Source organism: Sciurus carolinensis, chromosome 1, assembly GCF_902686445.1.
Source record: "Sciurus carolinensis chromosome 1, mSciCar1.2, whole genome shotgun sequence".
In the NCBI taxonomy this organism is placed as follows: Eukaryota; Metazoa; Chordata; class Mammalia; order Rodentia; family Sciuridae; genus Sciurus; species Sciurus carolinensis.
This window is the reverse complement of record NC_062213.1, coordinates 175427553-175452896: the sequence shown is the minus strand read 5'-3', so window position 1 is coordinate 175452896 and position 25344 is coordinate 175427553. Positions and strand designations below refer to the sequence as shown.

At 48.1% G+C, this 25344-nt stretch overlaps 1 protein-coding gene and 1 long non-coding RNA gene across 3 annotated transcripts in view; one reads left to right on the top strand and one right to left on the bottom strand.

The window, feature by feature from the left end:
• Rnf220 (ring finger protein 220) overlaps positions 1-25344 on the top strand; it is a 217123-nt gene that overhangs the window by 162889 nt on the left and 28890 nt on the right. For both annotated transcript variants that reach the window (XM_047545405.1, XM_047545415.1), the window contains exon 3: positions 17340-17472. In XM_047545405.1, coding sequence (XP_047401361.1) covers positions 17340-17472 — 133 coding nt within the window. The remainder of the gene's footprint in view (positions 1-17339; positions 17473-25344) is intronic.
• On the bottom strand, positions 8971-20717 carry LOC124980174 (uncharacterized). The gene is made up of 3 exons (XR_007107751.1): positions 20576-20717; positions 20082-20189; positions 8971-9707 (listed from the first exon to the last, which is right to left on the bottom strand). It is a non-coding gene; the product is annotated as an uncharacterized LOC124980174 (long non-coding RNA).

The window sequence follows — 25344 nt, the reverse complement described above, 5'->3', positions numbered from 1 at the left end:
TTTAATTCTGAATTTTGTTGAAAGAAATAGGAATGAGGGTGAGGGTTGACTTTTAAAGAAAGTAGAGTCGGTGTCCGTGCACTGGGGAGCTGCTTCATTAGGACCTTGCTACTCAAAGGGAGGCAGACCAGCAGCATGGTGTCACCTAGGAACTTGGAAGAAATACCCACTCCAGAGTGGCTGACTTAGAATTCACATCTAAATGTGAACCCCCAAGTGTTCCATGTACACTTAAAGTTTGAGGAGCCCTGGTGAAGGCTTTCCTGGCAGGAAGGCCTGAGGCAGGGACAGGAGGCCAAGAGACACCCAGTGCCTTGGCCTGCTCCAGGGCCCCTGTCTAACACCCCCTCCCAGTGCTGGAGCCACAGTGACACCTACTGGCCATGGGCACCGAGACCACCTCCTCTAGGACTGGGCCCTGTGGTCCAGCCCTGCCTGGCCTGCACCCTGAAGTGAAGCAGGCATTCCTGAGTTCTGGCAATCTGGCTTCCCCATCTGGACTGGAGCAGGCATAGGAAGGGTGGGCTCAGTGTGGAACAGGGCTGTGTGCAGGCTGGAGCCTAGGGCCTCAGTGGGGAAAGGGCAGGACAAGTAAAGAGGTGTTCCACAGGTGCACAATGCTCGGGAAACATCCCAAGCCCGGGCCTTTTCTCCAGATTCAGTAACACTAGGCACATGTTTGTCTGCTCTCTTCACTTAACTCTCAGCCAGATGGACAGCTGGCTTCCCAACCAGTGTCAGGCCCATGCCCTTTGGGGATGGGGTTTGAACCTATGTCTAAATTGCTCTTCCTAGAAGTGGATTTTTAGGAGGGACCATTAAAAAGCACCTCAGGGAAGGGGAGAGGGTAGGATATTTCTGATCTAAATCAGAGGTTGCTAGATCAAATTTGATAGATCAATATCTAAGTCAAAAGAGGAGACTGAAGCCAGAGAGAAGTAAAAAGGTAGGGAAGGAAGCCACTCCACTTCCAAGGCGAGGCTCAGCTGACCCACTCCCAAGGGACCTGGTTTGCCCAGGGCTACCAGGGAGGAGAAAAGGACTTCTTTCTGTGCAGTACTGGTCTGTACACCCCACCCCATGCATCATTTCCGGATCTCATTTATTGCTGGATTCCCTCCCTCTAGTCTGCTCTCAGTAGTGAGCAGGGTTTGCCTGAGAACTAAATGAATGTGATTGCCCACCAGTGCTTGCCATTAGTGGTGATTAGTTAAAACATCAGAGTCTAAACAGTCAATTGGTTCTAATAATTAATACTATGGCTCAATGGTGATTGAGAGAGGGAGGGAGAGAGAGAGAGAGAATAAAAGTGAAAGGGAAACAGGATTGACCAAGGGACCCTTGCTGTGTAGCTACCATTTCTAGACCTACATTAAGTGATACAGTGCTAGGGTGCATCTAGCTCTGAAACCTGTGCTTTTTTGTAAGACATTTTACATAAATTACACCACGGAATTACCACAACCACCCTGTTAGACAATGTTATTATTACATTCATTCTATAGGTAAGAAATGAGGTGCGGGAAGGTAAAAGCTACTAGTTGCTCAATAACAATTTATTGAATGAGTGGATAAATAAATGAATGAAGTAGCGAGAACTGAAATTCAAACCCAGGTTACCCTGAGGGGGAAAGGGGTAGGGAGAAGAAAATGAGGGCACACACCTCACACACCCTTCTCAGTCTCAGTATACTCATCTTTCTCTGTCTCTCTCTCTCACACACACACACATACATACACACACACACACACACACACACACCCTTCTCTCTGTTACACACACTTTTCTCTCTCACACAATCTCTTTTCTCTCTCACACACATCCCTCTCTCTCCCTCCCTCCTCTACTTCTCCCTCCCTTTTCCTCGCACAAACCCACCTCTCTCTCCTACCGTACCCCCCAACCCCACACACACAGGAACCTCCATCATGCCTCCCTGGTGGTGTGCCCTGCCCCCACCACGTCCACCCTTCACACACAATGCATCCCTGTCACACATACCCTTACTCTTGTCCCCTCACACAATCATCTCTCACAAGGCTCCCCGTGCCAGCCTGCCTCCCTCCTGCTCACACTCAGCCACCTTTCCTCTCACCCTCACACACCCGCCTCCCTCTGGACCATACTTATTTCTTTCTCACATCCTGATGTGTCCCTCTCCCTCACATGCACACCTGCTCTCTCCAAGACCCTTGTCTGTCTCCCTCAGTACTGTACCTGTAGTTCTTAGAATGTCACCAACCCCAAGTACTCACTCAAAGAGTGTTTGGGACACGAAGGAAACACACCTCTCCACCTCCAACACACACCCGGCCCTCTCCCTTCCACGTGCCATCTCATATCACACACATATACAGCTCTCTTGCACACAGGTGGGCACTCTGGGCCTTATCCCAGAACCAGCCCCTGTGCACCCCTGTTTCTTGCCTCCCCCTAGGAGTCAGGCCCCAGAGGCCTCCCACTGTGCACTCTCTAGTTGCACTTGCTAACCTTTAAAGTGTCCCCCCAGTCTCAAAGGGCTGAGAGGACTTCCCTGCCTGGGACTGGGGAAGGGATACCTGGCAAGGGGCTGAGCCCAGAGTCCTCAGGCATCCTGGAGCAGGCTCAGTCGCTCCCCACCCCCTCCCCAGGTCAGGAGCAGCAGCAGGAGCAGCGGGAGCAGGATGGCTGTGTGTGCATTGCTATTAATCACCCCTCCTGGTCCGCTAACGAGGCTAATGCGGTAAGTGACAATAGCCCATCTTGGTTCCTGATTTAGGGGCTCGGGACGGAAGCTGGGCTCCTGGGAGAGAAGACGTGAATTCTCCACGACACTAAACCTTCAAATAAATCTCCTCCAGTCAGAGAAGCCCAGGGCACTAAATCCCACGCGCCGGTAATTGAAACCCTTAGAGCTTTCTTGGGTAGGGAAATTGCTGAGAGAGAGCACGCGCAGCCCAGGGGTTCCGGGTGGGGTGGTGGGCCAGGGTGGAGGCCTGCAGAGGGCTCTCTGAAGGGGGAGGTTTCCAGGGCCCTCTAGGAGCACGTGGGCATCTGCCTGACCTGATGCGTATGTCTGTTTGTCCATGTTTTTAGGCAATTTACTATCTGGCTATGTTCCTGTGGTCACTGCTCACCCATTTCCCACCAGGCCAACGAACACTTGATATTACGGGAGGTGGGGGACGACATTACAGAGCTTCTCTCTTTTGAGAGCTTCCACCTTTTGAAACTCTTGGGACATGTCACTCTCACTGACCATGAGCAAGTCTTCATTGAAGCAAAAGGGATTTTCAAAATTCTCTCCATTGCTTTCTGCCACCTATTCCTGCCTTTCTCACCCCCACACTCTACCACCCCCATCTCCCACTCTCTTTCCAGAACGTCTCCTATAGGCCTTTCAGGTCCTTATCCCATTAACGTGGTCACTGAATCACTCAACAGTCACTAACACAACACCCACTCTCTGCCAGACCCTGTGTGGGTCTTGAGTATACCAGGGTGAATCAGGTAACCTCCCAGCCCTCAAGGGGCTCAGAGCAGGAAAGTGAACACACAATTGCAATATTATGTATGTGTTATAACAGGGGTATAGACATATGTAGAACAGAGGGTAAAAAAGAGAGTAACTATGAGGGAAGGACTCCAAGAGGAAGCATTGTCTGAGGGTAGTCTTAAAGAATAAATAAGAGTTACAAGTTATCCATGGGGGTCAGATGTCATGGGCATTATTGGTAGTGAGAATCTAGGTCTTGTCTGGCCAGAGTGTACAGTACTGCTGAAGGGCATGTGAGGCTGGAGAGGGGCTTGGGTGATAAGGAGTACACAATTTATGCTTTGAGCTTCGGGGGCCAGGGAAGGGTCTTAGTGACTGAATGGTAGGATCTGATTTGTGTTTTAGGAAGTTCCTTTTATCTGTAGAGATGGAAATAGATTAGAGGAGAAAGAGATGTGCTAGGAGACTTAATAATAATGACTGAAGGTGATGATGAACCAGGGTGATGGAGAAAAGTAGTTCCTATGGGGACTTAGGGGGTAAAAACAGCTAAGATGATTTACTGGATGTAGGGGCCTGAGTAGAGTTAAGAGTCAAGACTGTTGATTTAGTGAATGGTGGTCCCACTCACTGAAACAGAAAAGCAGGAGGAGGGCAAGGTAAGTCCCATTTCAGACAGGTTGAGCTTGAAAATTCTATAGGACATCCAAGTGGAGAATCTTCTCACAGTGTTGTATGTGGGTCAGCACTAGAGGTAAGAACCGAGGGAATGAAACCTGAGTAGAGGTCACACACAGAGTGTGCAGACACGTGAAGGATGGCAAGGATAATAGTGACATCAGATGCAGCAGAGTGGTGACAACATGAAGGCTGATGTTACACTGTCTGGGTTGAAAGTCCAACATAGCCCCTCACCACATAACTACAGGCAAGTTTCAGAACTTCTCTATGCCTGTTTTCTCGTTTATGAAATGGGGATAAATAGTGTAGTGCTTGGCACAGAGTAAGCATGCAATCAGTGTTATGGCTTCCCTCCTCCTCATCTCTTCAACTCCTACCCATCCATCATAGTTCAGCCTGTGTCCCTTCTTCAGGGAAGCCTGTCTGGATTTTCCTGACCAGGGCAAATCTCCATATTATGGGCCTATGTAGCATTGTTTAACACAACTGCTATTTTACAATTGTTTGTATAAGTATTTTATCTAGACTGTAAGCTCCACTAGGACATACATCTCATTGTCTCCCGAGAGTCTGGTATAGTGCTTAACACACGAGAGACATGTAACAAGTATGTATGGAATTAGTAGATAATGGATTAACTGGAGTATCTATTATGTTTAGCAAGTGATGATCATCAAGGACCTGATTGGGAGCAGTTTCCATAGAATGGTGGAGATGGAAATCAGTCTGCAGTGAGTTAAGGAGTGGTAAGGAGATAAAAGAGCATGAAGAGCAAGAAAGTCTTTGGAGCATCTTAGATAGGAAGGAGGGGGAAGGAGAGGATGTTCGTTACAGAAGGTTGGAAAGCTTGTGGATATGACCTTACTATGGGAGAGACTCAGAGTTTATGTGCTCATGGAGGGAAGCAAGAAGAAGAAAGGGAAGGATGCAACAGAGAGGGGAACCAACATTTTCCCCCAGGGAACATAGGCAGGAATGGAATTCTAAGCCCAGGAGAAGCAAGCAGGCTAAAACAGAAATATGAATACCTCCTTCACTGAGACTGGGGTGGGGAAGGAGGTGAGCTGAGGAGAGCTGAGGGAACTCATGCCTAAGGTCTCCCCATTTCTGAGTGAAATAAGAAGCAAGGCCACCTAGAAAGAGAGAGGGGGGCAGAAGATGGGGAGGTGACCCAAGATGGTAAAATATTATTGAATTGTATCTGTGGGAAAGGGGAGACAGAGCCGACTAAGAACATGTAAAAGGATTGCTTAGTAGTGCTGAGATTGGAAACTGTGAATTTTTATTGGCACATATCTGTGTGGTTTTGTGATTTTCCCCAGCTGCGCTTAGCCGCCTGTGTGTCTGAGACAAAAAGAATAGCTGGATCGTGGCAAAGGCGAAGGAAGAAAAGAGATTGAGTGTGTTGATGAGAGGGTGTTGGAATGATGCACTGTAGGTCCAGTCTGGCATCCATGAGTAAGTGGAGGCTTGGGAGTGGGGAGACAGGTAGAGGGAGGGGCAAATATAATGGACTCCGTGTACAAGGCCACGAGAAGGCTTGGGGGAGAGAGTGTTCTACCACAGAGCAAGTAAGGTTGTTGACAAGATCCTCCAGGAAGAAGTAGAGTGTAGGAGAAAAGAAGAGGAGCTGAGGAGGTCAGGGAAATGACAGGGCTTGGCTGAGAAAGGTGAGTGTAAAGTCCTGGTGGAATGCAGAGAATGGTGGCTAACAGAGATGAGATGGAATTCAGGGTGGAGACCTCCAAGAGCCCATAGGGTGGAGGAGCAATAGACTGCAAGACACTGGCCCCACTGCTGGCATGAAGAGCATGGAGTTGGGAGAACAACCGCCTACCCTGAAGAGGAGAGTAAAGAAGTGGTGTCTCTAGGGATAAGTCAGGGTTCCAGGAACTTGAAGAGAGGAAGTAAAGGAAATATCTAGAACTGAGGATGAAGAGGAGGTTACTGGCATGGTACTCATGGGAAGGTGGTAGAGAGACATCAGCTGGAGCCAACTCCAACCCCCATGCCCGCAGCATCCCTCTGGGGGCTGTCGACACACATCTCTAGCCTTCCTTCCTTCCCTGACTAGATGTCTCTCCTGCTGCTCCCCACTCCACCCCATACAGGCATTCCCCTCCTAATCCATACATCCTTCCCTCCTCCTCCCACACTCCCTCCCCAGTTGTCCCTCCCTGGACCCTTCCCCTGCCCTGCCCCACCCCAGCCGGCCTGAGTGAGCAGGAACCCCTGCACCTTCATTTCTCAGGTCACTGCTTGGCTAATGGGCTATTAATTTGCTCAATCGTCCCCTGTGAGGCAAACTCAATTTCTGCCAGCCAGTCGTCCCTCCCTGTCGACAGCGTGATTGATTGGAGGAACAGCTGTCACCGCCCGGCTGCCTGCTCCCTGCTTCCTTCCCTCAGAGTCCGCACCACCCCTCCTCCTCGGGCCGCCGCCCCGCGCCCACAGAGGCAGCGCACCCCTGCCACCTGCCCAAGGATCTGTCGCCAGCAATGAAAAATGACAGAAATATTTAAGGACAAATAAGGTTTCCCAACGCAATTGAAAATGATTACAGGCAGCTACAGATGGGGCCAATCTGATGCGCAGCAGCAAATCAAATCGAATTTCCTTATCGGCGTATTATTTTAGGCGTTATCTGGCACGTTGATGCAGTTATCAATTCAATTTCAGCCGCCGGGCCGCTGTTTACTGTCTCGCCTTTGCTGGGAAAAGGTAAACATGCTCAGCCCAGCAAATTAATTTCTGGCTGAAGCCAGAGGCAGTAAAGGACTGCTACCCAGGACCCACGGCCTCCACCTTGGCCCTGGGCTCCACAGGGCCAGGCCAGAGCTTGCCCAGGGAGCAGAAGCCCCACTAGCTGCCTGCCCCTGCCCCAAGCAGGATGCAGCGCTCCTAGGAGGCTGAGGTGACCGTTGTTGGCTCTGCTGCTGCTGCCAGGGAGAGGTGAAGGTCTCCCATTAATTCCCAGCTAAAAATGACAAATTCATCTTGGACGACAATTAAATGAAGTCAGTAATTGATGCTAATTGATCTCCAGATGCGAGGGCTCCCCTCAGCCTTAGCAGCACGTGGCTGTCTTGCTCACTCTCCCTACCCGGGCCCTTCTCTTCCTCTACCTCCCTCTACTGAGCTCTCAGTCCTGCTCCTTCCCTAGGGCTTTGGCTCTTTTGACTGCACATGTCTGTGGGAGGCAGCTGGGCTGGGCCAGCAGGCAGTGCCTGAGGCTCCACAGCTGGCCCACTGCCAATCCAGTCCCACAGGCACTTGTCAGTACCCGGGCTCCACCCATCCGCCTAGAAAGCAGGTAACCCTGCCCTCCTCGGCCATTCAGGATTTATTGCCCACAGCTGTGGAGGTTCCCACTTCATTTTTATAAGCCCATAGTCAGAGCCAGCAGGGGGTAAAGCACACTTGAAGTTACTTGACTTTAAACAGTACAGTCTCAGCATTTGGCTCCATGGCAAGGAAGGGATGGGGAGAGGGAAGTGGGTGGCATGCTGGGAGAATATGTAGGTATATACTCAGGCCTCATATCAGTATATGCACTGGAGCTCAGGTGTATATATGCAGATGTGAAAAAAACACTCTTATGTGAGCACCTGTGTGTCCAGACACTTGGGATGATAAGTGTGCATGTCCATATGTGGATAGTCTCCTGAAGGGGGCCCTTTACTGCAGTTTGTAAAACCTAATCCCAGGGAACACTGGGAGGCCCCACCTACCCCACCCAACACTGGTTGCCCAGCCCAGGAACTGTCTGGAAGTTATTAGCTCTAGGAGGAGGGGAACAAATTGTAGCTCCATAAGAGAAGAGAAACTGCAGTTTTTTTTTAGGAGAGCCAAGGTCAGGGGTGTGAAACAGCTGTGGTCCTGAAGCTCCACCCACCTCTGAACCAGTTGGCTGGTGCACTTGGCTACAGCAAAGGCTCATGGGGCCAAGGATTTAGGTTCCATGACCAGAACTCAGTGAGCTTGTGTTTTGGCCCAGCACCTCTGGCTTCAACTTGAACCTAAATCTGAGCCTAAACCTGTCCAGAAACTGACCTCCACCTGGCTGTCCTGCAGATGTTTGCCCCTGGCCACCCAGGAACCATGTCTGGCTCAATTCAGGCCCCCTCTATTGCCAGAGACAAAAAATAGCATCCATCACAATAGGGGTCAGAGCACCAGTCAGATTCTTGTACCTGAAGCTGGGAGGAAACCATGTGGAATGGGTTGTGCCAATCTGAGCTTCTGTAGGCAGAGCAGAGGGAGAGGGAAGATAGCAAGGGCTTGTGGGCATGAACTGTCACTCCTCCATATTGGGTATGTATGTCACATGTGAAGAACCTGATGCTGTGTGAAAGAGTCTATGCAAACCTTTTGGAAAGAAGAGGGAAAGCACGTTAAAAAAAAAAAAAAAAAAAAAAAAAAAAAAAGCATTAATAGGATAAATGACTAGATTAGGCCAGAGTCAGGGTGGGGACAAGGAACCAGAGAAAGCCCTAGTCACCAAGGCAATGTTGGCATTGTTGGGGGTCTCAATAAGTCAACAATCATTATTCATTAATTCAAAGAATATTTATTGATTTGTTATTACCATTACTTTCCTCTTACTTTGAGCTATGCCCTCTGCTAGATGCCAAGGCTACAGCCGTGATCAAGTTAACTTTTGCTCTCAAGAAATTTACACTCTAGGGCTGGAGAGATAGCTCAGTTGGTAGAGTGCTTGCTTGTCAAGCACAAGGCCCTGGGTTCAATCCCAGCACCCCCAAAAAAAAAAAAAAAAAAAAAAAAAAAAAGAAAGAAAGAAATTTGCACTCTAAAGACAATTATAGACACACACAAGCAATAATAACACTGTGTGCCAAGTCAAGGGGAGTCAAGGAAGGCTTCCTGGAAGAAGGAATTATAAGTTGAGTCCTGAAGGATGAGTAAGAGTTAGCCAGCTTGTGCAAAGGGTCCCTACCTATACTTTCCAGTTGTTTGGCAATCCCAAAGCAGAGACCAATAAGCCTATTTGGTTCTAAGTGACCCTGGAACTGCTGAAAATGTCACCTCTGTGACATCTGGTACCTTGAGTGCCAGCTGCCATCCCGGGGTCTGGGTAAGAGGGAGCACAGCTGCTTTCAGGGTATGCCTGGGCACCAGCAGATAAGTATGGGCCACAGCTAAATACACATCTCTCTCCTGCCTGCCCTACCCCCACCTCCTCGACCAGGGATGCCTATTAATCCTGACAAATGATGACTTACGAACATGTAATGCAAACTGATTCATCATACATTCAAATCCGCCGCCCCGCCCCAGCGGGAGGCCCCAGCCAGACAAGTGTATTACACGGATAATGTATTTGACGTATTAATAAAACCAGCCGCATTGCTCTGGCGCGGGGACTGGGGAATGCCAATATACGATGACAGATCACATATTGATGAAATCCAGATGTTTGGAATCATAGTCTTGGGGCCTTGTTCATATTGACTGAAGGTAAAAAATGCTGTCTGTCAGTGTGTTAACTCTTCCTGTCCCATATTCGACAGAGGCACCAATCATGGTTTTCTGGAGAAAAAAGGAGGAGGAAGGGAATGAGTGAGAGGGGAGAATGGATGAGTAATTATTAGGTGGTTTGAATGGATGACGGATGGATGAAGTGAAGGGTAGAATGGTTGTACTGTGGATAGGAGAGCGGATGGGACACTTTTCATGCCTGATGTTGTTGACCTCAGCAGCATTTGACTCTTGGTGACAATCACCTCTGCACCCCTGAAACTCTTCCTTTCTTGGTCTCAATGGCATCACACTTTCCCTCTGATCATCTACCCCTTGACTATTCCTTCTTAGTCCTCGGTGACTTCAACTTCCTTCATCTGTTAATCAAGGTTCTGCTCCAGATTCTTCTTAATGTATACTCTTTCCCTAGTTGATCTCACCTCCTCTTAACTTCATTCATTTATTCATTCAATAAATATTTCTTGAGTATTTACCATATGTCAGACCTTGTTCTACATACAGAGGATACAGTGGTGAACTTTAGTTCTTATACATATGTCAGTGTCTCCCAGGTCTATAATCTAGCTCTAGCTCACATAATCATATCTACTCAGCATTTCCTCATAGATGTCTTTGCAGTTCCTCAAACTAAAACAGACCTAAAACTGAACTCATTTCCTTCCTTACCAAGCCTGCTGCTGCTCCTCCTGTTTTATAAGTGAGTTAATGGTCTACCACCTAGTAGTCAAAGGCAGAAATCTTAGAATCATCCTTAACACTTTTCTTTTTCTCTTGTTTTCTGGTGCTGGGGATTGAGTCCAGGAGAGTTCTACCACTAAGCTACATCTCCAGCCCTTTTTATTTTTTATTGTAAAACAAGGTCTCACTAAGTTGCTGAGGTTGCCCTCAAATTTGCGATCCTCCTGCCTCAGTCTCTTGAGTATTACAGACATGTGCCACCATGCACAGACATCCTTAACCACTTTCTGTCTTTTAACCCCCCATCCAATCCATCTGCTTCTGTTCATCCCCATCATCATCACTCTAGAGTAACGTCACCAGAATTTCTCACCAGAGTGAATGAAATAATCTCCTAAGCGACCCTCTTCTGTTTGCTTTTGCCCCTTAGATGATCAGTTACTTTGCAATTAGAATAATTCTTTTAAAATACAAGTCTGACCAGTTGAGTAGTGTAAGGGAAACAAGGGGAGGGAAAAAGGGAAGGTGGATAAGGAGGCACTGGGGACTGAAAGGGAGCAAATTAAATCCCATACATGTATGATTGTGTCAAAAAGAAGCTAACTATTTTATATAACTATCATGTGCTAATAAAAGCATTTTAAAAAATAAAAATAAAATACAAGTCTGATATGTTACTCCCCTGCTTAAAACTCTCCCAAAGGCTTCTGATTATACATTTAAAAATACTAATAATTACCAAAGTCATTAATGTAGATAAAAAGTCCTCCAGAGGTGTAGGGATGTAGCTCAGTGATAAAGTGCTTGCCTAGCAGGTGCAAGGCCTTGGGTTCAATCCCCAACACCACCACCAAAAAAAAAAAATTCCTTCAGGATATGGCCTCACTATTATCATATGTCACTTACTCTCCTTCAGTCAAACTGGATATTTTTCAACCCCTAGGTTACAATCTCTCCCCTCTGTACCTTCAAACATGCTGGGTTTTTTAAAATCTATAACACCACTTTTTCCTAGAGCATGACTGGTTCCCTTCATCCTTCAGGTCTTTGCTTAAATGTAACTTCATTCACCTGCCAGACCAGGAACTAATACTCTCATTAGTTCCATGTATTTTCCTTTCCCTAAGACCACTCTGGGGACAATTATTTAATGTTTCTATCCATAATTAGGCCCAAGTTCTCTGAGGACATTCATTGTGGCTATCTTACTATTACCGTCTGGTGTCTGTATTAGAGCAGGCCCATAGTGGGCATGCGCGGACACTTGTGGAAAGGTACTGAATCATGTGCTAGGTGAATGGGTCCATAGGTAGGCAGGTAGTTGGGTATTGCTCAGGTTTGAAGTCAGACAGACCTGGATTTAAATCTCTACAGTTCCCTTTGTAACCGTCAGTGCATTATTCTGAGCCTCATTTTCCTTATTAGTGAGATAATAATTCCTACTTCACGGGACTGCCATGAAGTTTAAATGAGATAAATTATGTGCAGTACCAAACTACAGCCTAGCATATAATGACACTCAGTAGCATTATTTAACAGAAAATAGGTAAATAGACGGGTGGATGGACAGATGGATACACTGGCACACAAACCAATAAACAGATTCATGGGTATAAATGGATAGGAGAAAGACTTCCACAGAGGCCAGAGGGCCAGAACCAGTGAGTCTACTGAGTGGTAGATGACCCTGATTATAGCCAGGGGGAAGCTGGATACAGGGTAGGACCAGGTGTCAGGACATAGACACAAACACAAATCTGTGCTAGTGAAAGTCTGTTGAATTCTGTTTGAAGTTCTGTTTTTGACTTGGTCACTAGAAAGTGAAAGTCCTCCTATCGGAGGTAGGGAGGGAAAAGGCAGGACCTACACATGTGTACAAACAAAGGTGTGCATATACCTACATGCATACTCTTAAAAGTCCCAGCCTCCATTGCCATCTATCATTAGGGTCACCCTCACCCTCATTTTAATGCTCCCTATCCCTAGTCAGACACCAGGTAGTCAAGTCATGCCCTTTGTGGCCTACAAAGAAAAGAATAGTAGAGGTAGAAATTACTGCTTAGACAAGCAGAGAAGCAAGAATAGAACCACCAGGCAACAGAATTGGGACAAAAGCAAAAGGCCAAGCCAGAGAGGCAATCACCTGGTGAGGAGTTGCAAGGCCAGATGTGGGTTACTGATCCAGGGGAAGAAGACTTTTTCTTTGAATGAGACCCTCACCCTCCATGTGTCCAGCCCTCACTAAAGAAGATGGCAGTGAAGGAGCAGTGTGTGTGGGTCCAGTTACCTGTTCCCAATGGTCAACAATTCCCAACAGAGGGGGGCAGCAGAGGGCTGATCTAGACCCCCACAGTACCTTAGGCCTTGTTGCAAAACTTGAGAGATGAACAGACTGGAGCCTGGCCTTCTCTCTACTCAATCAGCCAGTCCCCTTTCACCTTTTACAGATAGCCCATTCCTGTTGGAGCCTTACAGGGACCTGGTGGGGAAGGTAGTACAGCAGCTCAGCAAGCCACAGGAATCCCTGGAGGTCACTCTGACTAGGGAGCCATCAACTAGGACCTGACTGTCCAGCCTGAGGAGCAGAGGCCCCTCCCTGCTCTTTGAGAGAGTGCCCTGTATAAGGCTGAGAACAGGGTCGGGGCCCCTCCATGCCCTCCCTCCGCTTGGAAGATACCTAGGCAGGCAGGCAGAGAAGTGGAGGTGGCAGGCCCTACAGGGGAAGGGGTGGTGGGAGGGAGGCGCGGTAATGAATGTGGACGGGAGGCGGAATGAGCGATCCATCTTTGCATGGGAGGGGAGGGGGCTGCGGGCGGTCCCCCCACACACTCACACACTCAATCAGGCGCTGTCAGACCTCCGGCCGCCTGGCATTTTGGTGAAGAATCTCTCAGCTAAAAATTGTTGTCAGTCCCATTTCCTCGTTATCAGTGCAAGGGCTAAGGCAGCGCCCGGGGATTAGCAGGAGCGGCGAGCGCTCGCGCCCGCCATCCACCGCCGATAACACTGGGCCTCCCGCCTCACCTCCCCCATTCATCATCTTTAGCACTGACAGCCCGACCCAGTCCCTGTCCCCATCCCCTCCGCTGCTCCCCATCATGCGGCTCAGCCTGGCTCCTGACCTCCCCAGGGAGTTAGGTCTCCTGGAGAGAGACAAAATTCAACCTAGGCTTATGTGAACTAGACCCACCTGTGGCAAAAGGCTTTGCCCAACTGTTGGGGGAATTGTCAAGGGCAGGATGAGGAACGTTCAAGGAGAGGACGCTTGCTGACAGTCTGCCTCCAGTAGGCTCTGGCGGCTACCTGTGATGCTGCCAGCAGAACTGAAGATGGGATTTCTGTATCGGATGGGTAGTTGGACTAAGGATTTTCAGGGGTCTCCCTGGCCTGAGAAGGACTTCCAGATTTGGGGAACTGTGGAAAGGAAGAGCCAGAGGATGCCTCCACCCAAGCCTATGAAGAGTAGAGGGTTGAGAGCTTCATTCCCACCCCAGCAAGACCACAGCCCCCTCCTCTTGGCCATCCCCAGCGGTTTTATGGCCCATTTTATGGCCACTGTAATGGCCCAGGTCAAAAGCTTCAGGGAGCTGTATTCTGGGAATTATGCAAACGAGGAGCAGGCCCAGGGCCAGAGTATGGATTTTGTCATTAAACCTGGGCAGGCCATGTCGTTAATGCAGTAAAATCCACGTCATGACCACAGGTCTCAATATAAAATTATAGGGAACACAGCGGGGGAGGGGAAGTAGGGGGCTGTGGCCATGCTGACACCTGCCACTCTAACCCCTGAGAAAATGGAGGTGGGATGGAGGGCACAGACTATAGAATTCTTCTGCTGATCCCTGTCAGTGTTATTGCAGAAGCTGGGAGCCAAGAAGAAGGCCCATTGTCCCCACAGGAAAACTGAGGCCAAGCTCAGAAAAGCAGACTATCTCAGTGACAGCAAAGCAAATGAAATGAGAGCAGGTATTTGGGAATGCTGATGCCTGGCCTGCAAACATGGAAAGAGGAGTCTGGGCTCCAGGAAGTCCTAAGAGCCAGACTTGTATCCTAGGTAAAAACGGGCCTGAACCCCTGATTTTTCCACCTCAGCTCAGACAGCATATCCTGGATCATCCTCTTACCATCCTCCTCTCTCATCATTTCTCCTTTTATACCCCAAACCCCGCTGCAATGATCTGTTCCCACAACCTTGTCAGCTCTTCCTTACTCATCCTTCATGCCCACTACCCCTTAAGCATCACTTTCATCCTTGATCCTACCAACCCCTCTCTGGTCCTACCTGCCCTCCTGCACTATCCCTCATAATTCCTGCTTTCCCACTAATGTGTGTTCTCCTAGAGGCCAAGAATTTGTTTTACTTATCTCTGAACTCCAGCTTCCTCAATGCTGGACATAGAATGGTTGTTACATAAACATTTGCTGAATTAATAAATAAATGAAGCCATGAAATCAAGAGCCAAGTTCAGCAATCCCTTCCAGTTCTGAGTCTCAATTTCCCCATCTGTAGAATAAAGATAATAGCTGAGAGAATTTCTAGGGCCTCACTCATCTCTGGGATTGGAACTGAGACGAGAATCCTCATTTCCCAACTCTCACAAGGGCCACACCTACTTCTTTTACTCAGTTGTCCCCTGAACACCAAGGTACATGATAGTAGGACTTGTTTCCCTCCTCGGAGACCTAGCCACACAGGCTGGGGCTACACCTCTCCCACCCTGACATCCTAGATTTGCAAACCCTATCTGACTTCTAGAACATTCTGCTGGTTATTCACCCTTCTTCCTTCCTTCCCTTCCTCTTCCTCTCTTTTGCTTCATCATTGAATATCTAGTCTATGCCAGGCCTGCTATAAATTGTCTATAAATATACAAATGGATATGAAATGGTTCCTGTCTTAAGGAAATTACAACTTATTTATTCATTTATTTGCTCCCATCCCCTGCCTGGTGTACTTCTAAGCTGCAACTTAAACTTCACTTCTTTAGTTAAGCCTTCTCTCTATTTCCACTCCCTGAAACACGCTCAGAATGAATTGCTCCGTCCTTTGAGCCCTCACATGACTCTATTTGGGCATCCAGAGGAGTTGTAATCCTGCTCAGTCTGTGTCAAAGGGAGATAGATTCTTGTGCTCAGTCTTAACTGGAAACTTACTCAAGTATCAGGTTGCTAGATTTAGCAAATAAAAATATAGGAAATCTAGATTAAATTTGATTTTAGAAAAATAAGAAATGGTTTTTAGTATAAATATGTCCCACTCAATACTTGAGACATCCTCAAACTACAAAATCATTTATTGTTTATATGAAATCAAATTTCACTGGGCATCCTGTACTTAACCCGGCGACCCTATCCAGGTGACCATCTTGATCATCCCTGGCATGATTTTTATCTCCCCCAAACTGATTTTGAACCTCTCCAGGTACCAACAGGAAGAAACAAGGAGGAAGAACTGGGCTTAAGCTAAAGAAATCCTTCTAAACTGGAGAAGGTGGTACATGCCTATAATCCCAGCTACTTGGGAGGCTAAGGCAGGAGAATCACAAATTCCAGGCCAACCTGGGCAAATTACCAAGACCCTGTCTCAAAATAAAGGGCTGGGGGTGTAACTCAGTGGTAGAGTGCTTACCTGGCATGTATGAGGCTCTGGGTTCATTCCCCAGCACTGAAAGAAAAAAAAAATCCTTTCTACAACTATCCATGGATAGCTAGAGATGTTTCTAGCTCCTCAACCCTCATGCTTATAAGCAAAAAATGGAAGAGCACTGCATGGGTTTAGACATCCCAAGAGGGGGTGAACTAGGCAACCAAAAGGCTCCTTCCCAACTTGGTTTATTCTGGATATCATTAGTGACCAAGCAGGAATAGAGTCCAGGCTCCCAGCTGCCCCCACACACACACACAATGTACTCATATATTAGGGATACACAATTTAAAGGGGATGTTGGAGAAAGAAAACTCAGGATCAGTGATTCCTACAGAGGTCAATGAAGTTGTTCAAGGAAATAGTGAGACCTGAATGGAGAGACAATAGATTCCAGGAATGTTGAAATAGACTGGACAGGACTTGATAGTTAAGTGTGGGAGAGGTGGAAAGGCAAAGGAAGAGTGGATGGTGAGGCTATTACTGGCTTCAGTGAGTAGGCTAAAGAAGGCATTATTTACAGAAATAGGCTCTGCTAAAGGAGGAACAGGTTTGGAAAGGATGAAGAAGTTGAAGAACTCAATTTTGAATTGTTGAGTTTCAGATATTTTGGAACATTCAGGCATTGATGTCCATTAGATGTTTGAATGTAAGGGTCTTGAGGGATCTGGGGTAGAGATACAGAATCTGCAGTCAACAGGACATGGGTAGGAATTATAGCTAAAGAATAAACTAGATCATCCAGCATGCAGAATGAGGAGAGCAGAGGTTGAGGATAGAATCTTGGGGAAAAGTAAAAAAAAAAAAAATTAGAGAATGCTACTCTGGAAATCACCTAAGTCCCTGTTGGTTTTTCCCACTTGACCACAAGTCCTCAAGGGTAGGGACTAGATCTGATTTCATTCTAGGATGACACCATTCTGCACATGCCTATTTTGAAGTGAGTATGAGGGAATACTTGTTGAATGATTGTAGAAACGAATCTCCTTTCTCCCTCTCTTGTATTTCTTCTCCAGATCTGGGGCCTATGAAATCAGTGAGGAAAGGAGAGAGTCAGGAAGGTACTAGATATTCTGGGTGATGGTATGATTAAACATGTGTGAAATGGAGTGATCACATTTGATTGCACAGAGCATTGATTGTATCCCAATAGACTTCCAAGAGAGGCAGCTAGCTGAGGAGGTGCCATTTATGGCCACAGCATCTGGAGCTACCAAAAGGGGTGATGTTTGTGGCTCTGAGACCCTCAGACTCACCACTCTTTTAGATCAAGAAGCCCTAGGGGGCAGCAGCCAGTATGGCTTGGCTTCCCTCCAGGGACTGGAATAGTTAATGCATGTCTATTCTTCCCCTGCCAGGTAAAAAGAAAGCAGCAGCTCTGTTTGACAGCCAGGCCCCGATCTGCCCCATCTGCCAGGTCCTGCTGAGGCCCAGCGAGTTACAAGAACATATGGAGCAAGAACTGGAGCAGCTGGCCCAGCTGCCCACCAGGTAAGTCATGGGAAGCCTGACACTGAAGGATTTCACTGAACCTCCAGCCACCAGGTCTCAGGAGCAGCCACCTGGCCACACCCCAGCCTCTAGGGAGAAGCCGGGACCCTGCTGCCATTCTCCACCACTCAGTTTTCAAGCCTTAGATCCTCCAGCTGAATGGTGCTGCCTTCCTTTTCTCTTATTTTTGGGAATGGGAGGAGCATGACCCCTTGGGTCCCAGTCTCAAAGAGCAGAAGAACTGGAAAGGGGTTAAGTCACTGCCCCACGTCCAGTACTGCCATGTGAGGCTTCAGGGCAGAATAAAAGAAATGGGTGTGAGACCTGGCAGCCCCATCAGAAGTTCAGCCTGGTCCTCCTTCCAGGCGGGCGAGCAGTACCATCTCCATCAATCTCAAGGACTGAGAAGTAACAATCTTGAGAATGTGCTTAGGTGTGTTCCATCCCACAAACAGGAGACTGAGCCTCCTCAAGGACCCTGAGGAGGAGCCAGGACCCTGAGAGGAGCAGAGGAGAGGTATAAAAAGAGTGTCTCAAATCTTAGCAGTATAAAGCAACCATTCCATTATGCTTGTGTAATCTGTGGGGCCAGGAACTCAGATAGGGCACAGAGGAGACAGCTGTGTCTGTTCCAGATATCTAGGGCCTTAGCTGGAAAAATTCAGCGGCTGGGGCCTGGGATCATCTGGAGGTTCCTTCACTCATGTGTCTGGTGGTTGATGTTGACTATCAGATGGGACCTCAGATGGGGCTGGGACCAAAGCACCTGCACATGACTTTTCCACATGGCCTGGGCTTTCTCATAACTCAGTAGCCTTGGGGTAGTTGGACTTTGTATAGAGTGACTTAGGGCTCCAAAAGCAAATGTTCTAGTCAATGAGATGGAAGCTGAATCATCTTTCATAACCTAGTCTCAGAAGTCATTTAATGTCACTTCCACTGTACTCTATTGATGAAGGCAGTATTAGCCCACCTGGATGCAAGGGTAAAGGAAAAGTGCCCCTTTTGATGGGAGGAGTGGCAAGGTCATATTGTATGACCTTGTATGGTCACACATTGTATGGTCAATATGACCATAAGTGATCATATTTTATGACCATATTGTATGAGAATAGAGGGTACTCCAGTCCCACTGCTTCTTCAGTTCAAGTCATAAACCTGAATGATCCTTCTTCCTTCTACCCTCCCACCTAACCCCCCATGCAGGGTGCCAAAAGGATCCAAAATCACCCCTGTCCAGGGAAGCTCAGAATATCAGAACACAGAGTCAGGCAATACAAACCCCAAGGAAAAGAACCTACTATATGGGAAAAGCTGGAGTTGTAGGGGTATCATTGAGGCACCAAACCTAGCACAAAGTACAGGAGGCTTCCTGAGGGAGGAGGATTTTTATATGTGTTGTGTGTATGTGTTACTAGAGATAGAAACCAGGAGTGCTTAACCACTGAGCTACATTCCCAGCCCTTTTTATTTTGAGACAAACTCCCACTAAGTTATGCATACTGGCCTCAAACTTGTAATCCTCCTGCCTGAGTCTCCCTAGTAGCTGGGATTACAAGTATGTGCCGCTGTGCCCAGCTCTGAGGGAAGAATACTAAAGGAAGAAGTAGTAGTTGTCAATTTCTATGTTACAAATTATCCCCAAATCTAGTAGCTTAAAACAACATTTATAATCTCAGTTTCTGTAGGTCATCAATTCTAGTACTCCTTAGTTGAAAGATTGTGGGTAGTTGTGGCTACTGGTTCAGAGTGTCTCATGAGGCTGCAGTCTCAAGATGTTAATCAAGGCTGTGGTCATCTGAAAATCTGACTGTAGGATCTGTTTCTAACATGGCTAATTCACATGGTTGTTGGCAAGAGGACTCAGTTCCTTGACATGTGGTCTCTCTAAGGGATATTTGAGTTTCCCTCTGACATGGAAGTTGAATTCCCACAAACATATGATCCAAAAGACAGACTAACCAGGAAGCCACAATGCCTTTTCCTAGTCTTCCTTCCCCTATATGCTATTCTATTCAGTAGAAGCAGGTCACCAAGCCCAGTCCCTCAGTGGAGGAAAATTAAGCTTTACAAGCTCTGCCTCTTGAAAGGAAGAATATCAAAAGAGTTTGTGGGTATAGTTTAAAGCCCTCAAAGAAGACTATACTACTACTAATAATAATCCTTGTTGAACACTCACTATGTGCCAAGTACTTTACATTGTCTTAATTTATTTAATCTTCACAGCAACCCTCTGGAGTAAGCGGTACAGTTGTATGTTACTTAATGATGGGGATATGTTTTAAGAAATGTGTCCTTAGGCTATTTTTGTCATGCACACATCATAGAATGTACTTACATGAACTGAGATGGCTACGACACTAAGTGATATAATCTTATGGGATCACTACCACACATGCAGTGGGTCACTGACCAAAACATCATTATGTGGTGCATAACTGTAATTATTACCCCCACTTTACAGATGAGGAAACAGAAAGGTTAAGTGACTTCACTAACATGACACAGTTAATAAGTGGTAAAGATAGAATTGAAACTCAAGAAATCTGATTCCAGTGCCCATGCTCTTAATGTCACCTCCCCCAAATACTTACATATCCAAGACTGACCTGCCAGGGGTAGAAAGTGAAAGAAGCATCCTGCTGTTAAGTGCTATATCTCGCTGTCCAGGAAGAGTTCTGTGTAATTTGCTCTCAATGGAGGGTTTCTCAAGGAAACTGAAAACAGAGGCAGAGATGGAGGGACCTGTAGTAAAGGCAATGTACCCTTTACTGGAGAATGGAACTCTCTTTCTGCCTCCTCAGTCCCAGTGCCTCCTGCACTGCCCAGGTCATCCCCTAGTGCCCAAAGCCTCCCTTGTTCGACCCACACACAGGACCCTCACAATCCCTCATCCCCCACGTTCTCCCAGGAGCATCCCCTTTCTGCACACCCTTACCCCCTTGTACCTTTCCCCACCCCTCATCTGCTCCCTGCCCCTCTGGCTGTGTCTTGCGTCCCCAACATCTGTCCCCTCACGTCCGGGCCCTGCCCAGCACCCCCTCCGCCCACGTTACCCTCCACACGTGCACGCCCTGTGCCCCCGGCACGCCCCCCTCCCCACCAGCCGGTGTCTGACAGCCGGACAGCGGGATCTGCACAGCAAGTGAAATTCCCGTCGGATCGATAAAGCCGAAGCGCTGGCGGCGACGGGTCGATGGTTTTATCTGTCTCGGCCCCGCCGCGCCCGGCGCGCTGACAGTCGGACCGGCCGGCAAAGGCGTTCAAGGGCAGCCGCGCCCGCCGCCCCCTCCCCTCGCCTCGCCCGCGCTCCCCTCCCTGCGGCCGCTGCGCCCACCGGACTGCGGGCTGGACCGGCCCGCCGCCGCCCTCGTGATTTATCTGGATTTTTAATTGGAAAAAATTTGCGAATTAATTGATTTCAGGAACTTGCCAATTAACATTGTAATTGGGTGCGTGATAAATTCCCAAGGAGCGTGTCAGCTCCCTCCGGGCTGACGGGCAGCGTGCGTGCGCGGGGCGGGGCGGGTAGCTCCAAGAGGGGCCCAGCCTTGGCTGTCCTTGCCCCGCCCCTGCCAGCTCTCCCGAGGACAGAGGAGAGCAAAGGAGGCTGGGAAATGATGAGGCACCCAGGCCCCTGAGATATGCACTCCCCGCCTTTCTTCTCCCCACCACCAGCATCCTGGACAGAGAGGGGCCTTAGAGTGGCCATTTCACAGATAGAGAAACTGAGTTCCGCAGGAGGGCAGAGCCCAAAAGCCGGCATTCCGCATCTAAAGCCTGTGGCCAATGCCTCCCCAGCTTTCCAATCCTCCCCTTTCTGTTCTCGGCCTTGTTCCCTCTCCTAGCTGCTCCTCTCTCTTCTTTCCCCTATTGGCCCCTCCCCTCTGCTCTCCAACTGACCCCTTCCCTGTCTCACCCTGCCTTCTGCCTCTTTGCTCTCCTTGACCCTTCCTCAAACTGGCTGACTCCTAAATCTTTGGATGCTACTACCAGGGTGTCCTGTATCAACTTGAGTGCGTGCCTCTCCCCCATGTGGCTCTGGTTGAGTAACTCTCCAGGTGGACCTGTTCTGCCTTCAATTCTGTCTACCTAACCCCATAAAGCAGCCTCTTGGGAACCAGCAGCTATTTTGGTCACACCTAAGGGCCCCCAGGAAAAGCAGGAACCTTACCTTTCACAAACACAGGCACAACACATAGGTGTGTTCACAAATCTCATTCCCACATACATAAATGTGCTCACACCCCACCTTGAAAGAACCACCTTCCCAAAGATACACATTCCCACAGGTACACAGGCAGCCAAACCCTCAGAGAAAAAGTAGTCAGAACTTCCTTTGGCACAGCACATGGACTTTTCAAAGCACTTTTACATTTGAGATTAGAGACAATGCTCACACACCCTCCCTCATGTCAACCCATCCCGTCTTTCCTCAGTCCTGCACAAGGGCTCCCTTAGACCCCAGGACTTAGTAGTTAGAACAACAAGGACAAAGTTAGGTTCAGGACAGATTGTAGAGGGCCTTCCATCCTGGAAGAAGTCCTAGATGTAGTGGCAGGAATGAGAATATTTGTGAGCCAGGATGAAGCTCTCTCAGAGCAAGATGGGCTGCAGAAGAAATGCTCTGGAAGCCAGTGGAGAGTGTGGACTGGGGGCAGAAGCAGGGAGACAAATAAGGAGGTTGGGCCAGGTGCAGAGGATGCCTGAAGAGTCTGCCTAGGACAATGGTGGCAGCGGTGGGGATGCAGAAGAGGGAATGATGAGAGACCTGGAGAAGATTTAGCTGGCATACTTACTTGGAGAAAGCTTTCCAACCTGGATGATTGAGAGAGTGGTGGTGGCAGAGAAATGAGTGTCTGAAGATAGGAGGAAGCAACAGGCAGGGCTCTGGGCAAGCTGAGCTTAAGACATCTCTGGGATGGTGACAGGGTAGGAACTGCATGTGTACAGAGAGACAAGCAGGACATAGATGGGGGCTGAAGATGGAAGAGCAGGTCCCAGACCTCTCTGTGGTTCTTAGGCAGTAATTTCCACCCAGCGAAAAGAAACAGCCCTGGACATGACGAGATTGTACAAAGCTGAAAGTGCAGCTTGGCTTCTTGGGGCCTGAGCTCAGAGATCTCTGGGAGGCTTCTAGAGCCACTGTGAGAGCTGGCCTCTGGGCTGGAGAGCCACCTCTTTGGGCAGAGCTATAAGAGGCCTGAAATAAGCCAAAGGGAGGCTGAGTGACTCTGGAGGAAAGGCGGGGTATAGAGATGGCAGTGCCCTCACCCCCACTTAAGCCTTATTTAAGGCCGGCCTCGGTGTTTGGTTGGGTAATGAACTAGATAAACAATTCCCCAAATAGATTAAAACGAAGTGTAACTTACAAAGGCGGCTGGTGATGATGGTTTATTCCCGGGCAGTGCACCATTTCTTTATTTCCAAGGATAATTCAGTGTAAATCACCTTAATTAAAAGTGTCAGCCCAGCCCATGAATATTGTACTTAGGAACGCGTTTCCTGGGTCCCAGTTATAATTTAAAACCCATGGATCACTAGGCAGCGAGTGACTGAGTAAGGGAGGAAATCGTTGAGGGCGGGCTGTGGAAACAGGGAGGGACAGAAGGCAGAGCTGATGGGCTGGGCGGGAGCTAGGCTGCCAACAGCTCCCAGAGCACAGACCTCTCTTTCCAAGGCAGATCCCTCACCAAGCTCCTCAGTCTCTGGGGGACCACGCAAACTTGGAGGCGATGGGGTTGATGGAGGAAAGGTAGGGAGGTGTCCTTGCTCAATGCAAGGGAAGGAATCTGAGCTGGTATCAGTTCTGTGCAAGGAAAGGAAAGAACATTGCTAGTAAAAGATCTAGAACATGAACTTGACCAAGTAAGAGGCTAGACATCCTGACCCCGAATGGCTTCAATCAGCAGAGTAAAGTGAAACCCAGGGTCACCAAGGCCCTCCTCAAAGTGACCCAGCAAGCAGAGAAGAAAAAACTCAGAATTCTGCTCATGAGCCTGAGTCCTGCATATCCTTAAGGAAGGTGGTGTGGGCATTAAAATGAGCACTTTGTGTGAGCATGGAGCATGCCTGTAGTCATAGCTACTTGGGAGGCTGAGGCAGCAGGATCTCATGAGCCCAGGAACTCGAGGCCTCCCTAGGCAATGTAGCAAAACTCCTCCTCCCTATCTCAATAAATAAATAAAATAAAAACCAGCACTTCGGATTTGGTCAGATATAAACTCAAACCCCAAACCCTCCACAGACTGTGATCACAAAGTTGTCACATAACTGTTAATCAACTTTGTAAAGTTTTTGTGAAGATTCAGTGAGATGAGGCATTCAAAGCCTGTGTCTGAGGCAGGCACTGTACTGCACATCTTTAATCCCAGCCACTCAGGAGACTGAAGGAGGAGGATCACAAGTTTGAGGCCAGCCTGGGTAACTTAGCCAGGCCCTGTCTCAAAAAAGGAGTGGGGGTGTATCTCAGGGGTAACGTACCCCTGAGTTCAATCCCCAATATCTATGGAGGTGGGGGGAAGCCTGTATGTATCACATACAGTGGGTATATAGTGATTGTTCATTCTTTCCTTTTCTGTTCTTATTTGATCCAACTAGATACTACTCATATCCCAGTTGGGGATAGGGCCTGAAAAACAGTGTATACAGGAGATGCCTCATTTTGTAAGCAGAAAGGTGATATGAGCACTTGCTTACTGAGTGAATGGAGGAGTGAAGTAATGATAAAAGTCATGAACTCATCAACTAGATGCTCCTCAAGAACAGCTTAGTTTCCCTTCTGTATCCCCAATGCCTAGATCAAGGTTGGATGTGGACCATTTAAGAATGAAAAGTAATCAAATGGAAACCTTTCTGTCTGTCCTTCTTAGTTCCTATGTGTGATCAGACTGGTAGCTCTTTCTTATACTCAGACCCTGGCTTTACTCTACTGCTAAGCCTAGGGCCTCTGCACTGTGGTGTATGGTGTGTTTGTGTGTGTGACCATATGTGTCTACCTTTGAGGGTGCCTGTGAATCTGGGTGTGTGTCTGTGCCTGTGGGTGTCTTTGTCTATGCATGTTTATGTGGACCTGTGTGCAGGAGCAGTTTTTCCTCCTGTTGAATTTGTCTGGAATTATGACCCTGCGGCCCTGTGTTGCATGCAGGTCTCCAGGTGTAACTGTGTGTATCTATGTGCCCATTGTCAGAATTATAGTCTGTGAATATGTGTGTGTCCCAACCTCAGCACTATTGATATTTCGGGTCAGATAATTCTGTATTATGAGGAGCTGTCCGTGATACTGTAGGATGTTTAGCATCTTCTACCCACTAGATGCCAGTAGTAACCCCCCTCTCCCTGCCCAAGTTTTAACAATCAAAACTATCTCCAGGGACTGGGGATTTAATTCAATAGTAGAGCATTTGCCTAGCATGTGTAAGACCCTGGATTTTACCCCCAGCACTGCAATACACACACACACACACATTGTCAAATGCCCCCTGGACAGGAAAACATCTCCCCCTCATTGAGGGTCACTACTTTATCCAGATCTGCCTATGTTTTGCTTGTGCTTTGGGCGCGTCCATATCGGACTTTGGGAATGCCTGAGCACATCTGTTGATGTTTCCTGTTTTTCGTTTTGTTTTGTTTTTTGTTTTTTGAGTTCTTTTGGTGGTACTGAGGATTGAACCCAGGGCCTTGTGCATGCTAGGCAAGCACCTGTGGGTATTCCCTGGGTAATGGACTTGGTAAATCCATATGTGCCGTCCATATTCTGCATTGGATGTGTGTCTGTCTTTTGTGCCTTCTGGATGTTTCCATGGATGTGCTCCACATGCGTGTCTGTGTGGGGAACCTATGAAAATAGGCTGCATCTGCCTTCATACATGT